Source organism: Propithecus coquereli, unplaced genomic scaffold (assembly GCF_000956105.1).
Source record: "Propithecus coquereli isolate 6110/MARCELLA unplaced genomic scaffold, Pcoq_1.0 Scaffold125, whole genome shotgun sequence".
Lineage (NCBI taxonomy): Eukaryota > Metazoa > Chordata > Mammalia > Primates > Indriidae > Propithecus > Propithecus coquereli.
In genome coordinates, this window is record NW_012136636.1 from 5,037,499 (window position 1) to 5,041,424 (window position 3,926).

At 37.2% G+C, this 3,926-nt stretch overlaps 1 protein-coding gene across 1 annotated transcript in view; it reads left to right on the plus strand.

The window, feature by feature from the left end:
* TNFSF13B (tumor necrosis factor (ligand) superfamily, member 13b) overlaps positions 1–1,576 on the plus strand; it is a 76,810-nt gene extending 75,234 nt beyond the window's left edge. The window contains exons 4-5 of the mRNA XM_012637926.1: positions 1,217–1,329; positions 1,418–1,576. Coding sequence (XP_012493380.1) covers positions 1,217–1,329; positions 1,418–1,576 — 272 coding nt within the window. The remainder of the gene's footprint in view (positions 1–1,216; positions 1,330–1,417) is intronic.
* The last annotated feature ends 2,350 nt before the right edge of the window (positions 1,577–3,926 follow it).

Genomic DNA, 3,926 nt, shown 5'->3' on the forward strand with positions numbered 1-3,926 from the left:
GTGTGGAAACACTGTCAGCTACCACATCTTATTGTGCTCCATTGTGAAAATCCACAGGAGAAAATTTTATTTAATCTCAGTTATAGGAAAAGTTGTTCTCTTCTTGAGCTTCTGGCATGTTGTCCCTTTTGGATGCTGAATTTTGTTACTGATTTTGTTTTCCTTTTTGTTATGATGAGGGTGAAATTTGGAGACATGTGTAACCCACCATTACCAATTATACAGGGATTTTTTAATACGATTTTAGACTAACTATCACAGCTTTGTTTTATTATTCTATCCTTATATTACCATTTTCCTAATCTTCTAGTCACTTATTTTACATCATTTTATTTATACTCCCCCAATTTCCCAGTCTCTAGCCTTAGGGCTCACCCTTTACTCCGGTATTTACATAGCATACCTGTGAGACATGCAGGGGACTTAAATATGAATTCACAGGAAAGGAGTGTTGACACTCTCTTAATGGGTGTTGATGTCCCAAAGCACCAAGACGTGATCATGGCTCAATGACTGGGTCCCCTCTTGCCTACTCACTCTGTGGTGCTGTTTTCTCTCCCCCCTTTTCATCCCACCGTTAGGCACAGTAACTTCCCGGTTACTCCCCAAGGGAAGGTCCAGCAATAAGGGAGGAGAATCATCAGTGAACTGAACAGAAATCCTTTAAGCCTCACTAACACAGACTGCTGTTACAGAGTTCCCGGCCCATATCCTAACAAAGGTGTGTCTTAGTCGCCTTCGTCACTCTTCCTGGGGCTCTGTTCCTGCCAACTGGTTTGTTGGGGGGTGGGGCACTTGCTACCTCCCGAACCTTTTGCTAAACTCTCTGCATACTTACTCCCTCCTCTCCGGGAACCAAAGGAGAATCTCTACTAGTGTACCATTCAGAGAAATTTTGTCCATTCTTTACTTCATATTCTCCCACCCAGACCAGCCTTTTTTTTTTTATGAAATAGCCGAAATACAGAACTGTAAAAGAAAACCCAGACGTTCATACAAAGTTGTTGCTCTCAAGTCCCGGTATCAGATAGTTGCCCAGGTGAATACGTGAGTGGTGGCAAAGAACCCAATGTTAGCATTGTGATTTGTCTTATTTTTTTCTTTTTTAAAAAAGATGGAATTCTCTTCTAGGTTTCAGATATATTTTAGCAGCTAAGTGGATGTGAAAACTGCTTTTCTCAGTTTCTTTTCTTATAAATAATTCTCTTCATTGCAGGAGCTTACACATTTGTTCCATGGCTTCTCAGCTTTAAAAGGGGAAGAGCCCTAGAAGAGAAAGAGAATAAAATATTGGTCAAAGAAACTGGTTACTTTTTTATATATGGTCAGGTAGGTTCAAACCCCAATTCTGCTTTCCCTGTGCAAAGCCTCCCATTTCGTGTTCATATCTGATGAAGTTTTTTGGTTTGTTTCTCAGGTTTTATACACCGATAGCACCTTTGCCATGGGACACCTCATACAGAGGAAAAAAGTTCATGTCTTCGGGGACGAATTGAGTCTGGTGACTTTATTCCGATGTATTCAAAACATGCCTGAAACACTACCCAATAATTCCTGTTACTCAGCTGGTAAATAATAGTTCTCAGACCTGCTTATTGTGGAATGAAGACAGTTTGATAAAAAATCTGAACAGCACAATGCAAAAAAGAAAGGACGGTGCCCTAAAGTATAAATACACAGAAAGATTCCTCAATACATTGTGTGTTTTTGTCTTGAATGATAAGTCAGTCTGTTTTAATTGAGGCAGAAGGAATCAATACTAATAGTGTTACCATTTTTAGATAGATTTAGAAAGGGCAGTAACTTCATAGCTTTCTACATTAAGAACAATTCTGATGTATTTTCTTCGACTTTTAATAACCACATCTAACAACCACAGAGTGAATACCACTTGCCAGGTACTCTTTTCTGCATTTTATATACATTTGCTCATTTACTCTTTCCTTTTAAGAGAGTTGGAATCTGAAACACAGAGAGGTAATGTAACCAGTTTCAGGTTGCACAGCTACTAAGTTTCAGAACTTGGTTTACACCAGCCTGTTTTGTTCCACCGTGTGAGCCACCAAAACACTTCTTTACACACTGTGGAAGAAAGGCCCTGGGCCAGGTTTGAAGGCAAGGGTGAGTTGCATAATGGTTTCTCTCTCACTTTAGTACAGGTGACATCTGGTTTAAAGGGACACAGGTGACTTTGAGAGGTGAAAATGTCGGGATAACCCTACCTTTGAAAGAGCAGGAGACGCCTTGTTAATTTGGGGCCTGTTTCAGCTGAATTGCCAATGTTTCCTTCATTTTGTTTTTAGGGGGAGCTTTCAAGTTAGTCAAGGCTGTTTTTTTAAAAAAAAAACATATTCACTTTAAACACACTTATATTTCTCTGCTGATTTTGTAAGATCTATTCGGAACCCTGAGGAATGTCTTCAGTTCCAGACAGTTACCATGAATGACAGTGTGAAGCAGGGATTGGAGATTGGCTGTGCATTTTGAAGCACTATATTTCAAAAGTGTTTACACAAATGCCCAGTAAATCGGTTAGAAACTAAGGAAAATTGTTCATAATCACAGAGATGATGTCACTCTGGGTCTGCAGCCACAGGCAGCTTTAATGGGGTGATGAGGAAGTTTGTCAAGGTGGAGTTCCCTAATTTTCATTAAGAAACATTTCCCCACACCCAGTGCTGACTAGTAATTTGGTGTTGCAAAATATTTATAAATGGCAATTCTACTTCAATCTGTTATTTATTTATATTCATTAGTACTTAGAATTTTACAATGAAGTCTTTCTAAAAATTCTCTAATCATCTGCTCTCGAATTTACCTCTTATTAGAGTACTCTGTCTTATTTTATAAAGCATAATTAACTTGGCTTTAAAGATATTTGTCATTAATAGTAGCTTAGTGTTATATATGATAGCTGTTCTCTAGGAAGTTTCGGGTTTGCAATTTTAATCTGTTTCAGGGCAAAGTTTTTTAGAGCCGTTAAAAACTCTGTTTTAGTGTATAAGCATAGAAAGTGTTTCTGTAATAACCTGAAAAAAAATTTAAGTGGCCAACTTAAGAAGCACAGCATAATATAAATGAATCACCTGTATACACAAAGCCAAATCTCATTCATTATTTTTTTAACAAAGTATGTTTATTGTAGAAAAAGTTATAGCTGATTGCTGTAATCCAGAACAGTTGAAATAGCCAATAACTTAGTGTTGAAATTTTAAATAAAATCTTTAGTTGTTCACACTTACTTAACTTTTGGAGTTAATATTGCTTAATGCTCTGTGATCTATTGCCTTTGTCAAAATATTAGGTCATTGTTATTCTCTATGATAATGACAAATCTATTCAACAAATAAATACCCATCTTTTTTTTTCTTTAACTGCTTAACATAGTCCTCAAATGCTTCGCCAATTCTAGGAAGCGTACACATTACCCTTAACAATACAAAAAAATACTTCTCTTGTTTGTTGTCTGTCTTGGCCCATTACAACAAAACAAGACTGAGGGTGGGAACTTTTGTCAGCCTTGATCACTGCTCTATGTTTGTCTAGAAGGGTGTCTGGAACATAGTAAGTGTTCAGTAAATAATCTCTTACTGGCTGCTGCTCGAGTAAATCCGGGTGTTTGGGGCTTCAGGATAGAACAGACATTAACACAGATGTGTCTATATAAGTAAATTTTCCTGTACATTAATGAAACAATGCAACTACTTTTTAAATTGCTAGTCATTGACTAAGTGTATTGACAATTCAGATATGAGTTATTTTATTTGTTAGTTTCTTTATTTCTTCTCCTTCCCTTACTCTTCCTCTTTTTTCTTCTTCATATTTTTCTTTGGAAGTGGGATCAAGAGTGACCTGATATGCTGAGTATAGTCCCTGAACTGTACTTTGTATTCCGGATTCACAGATGTATTCATCATTGGAAATCA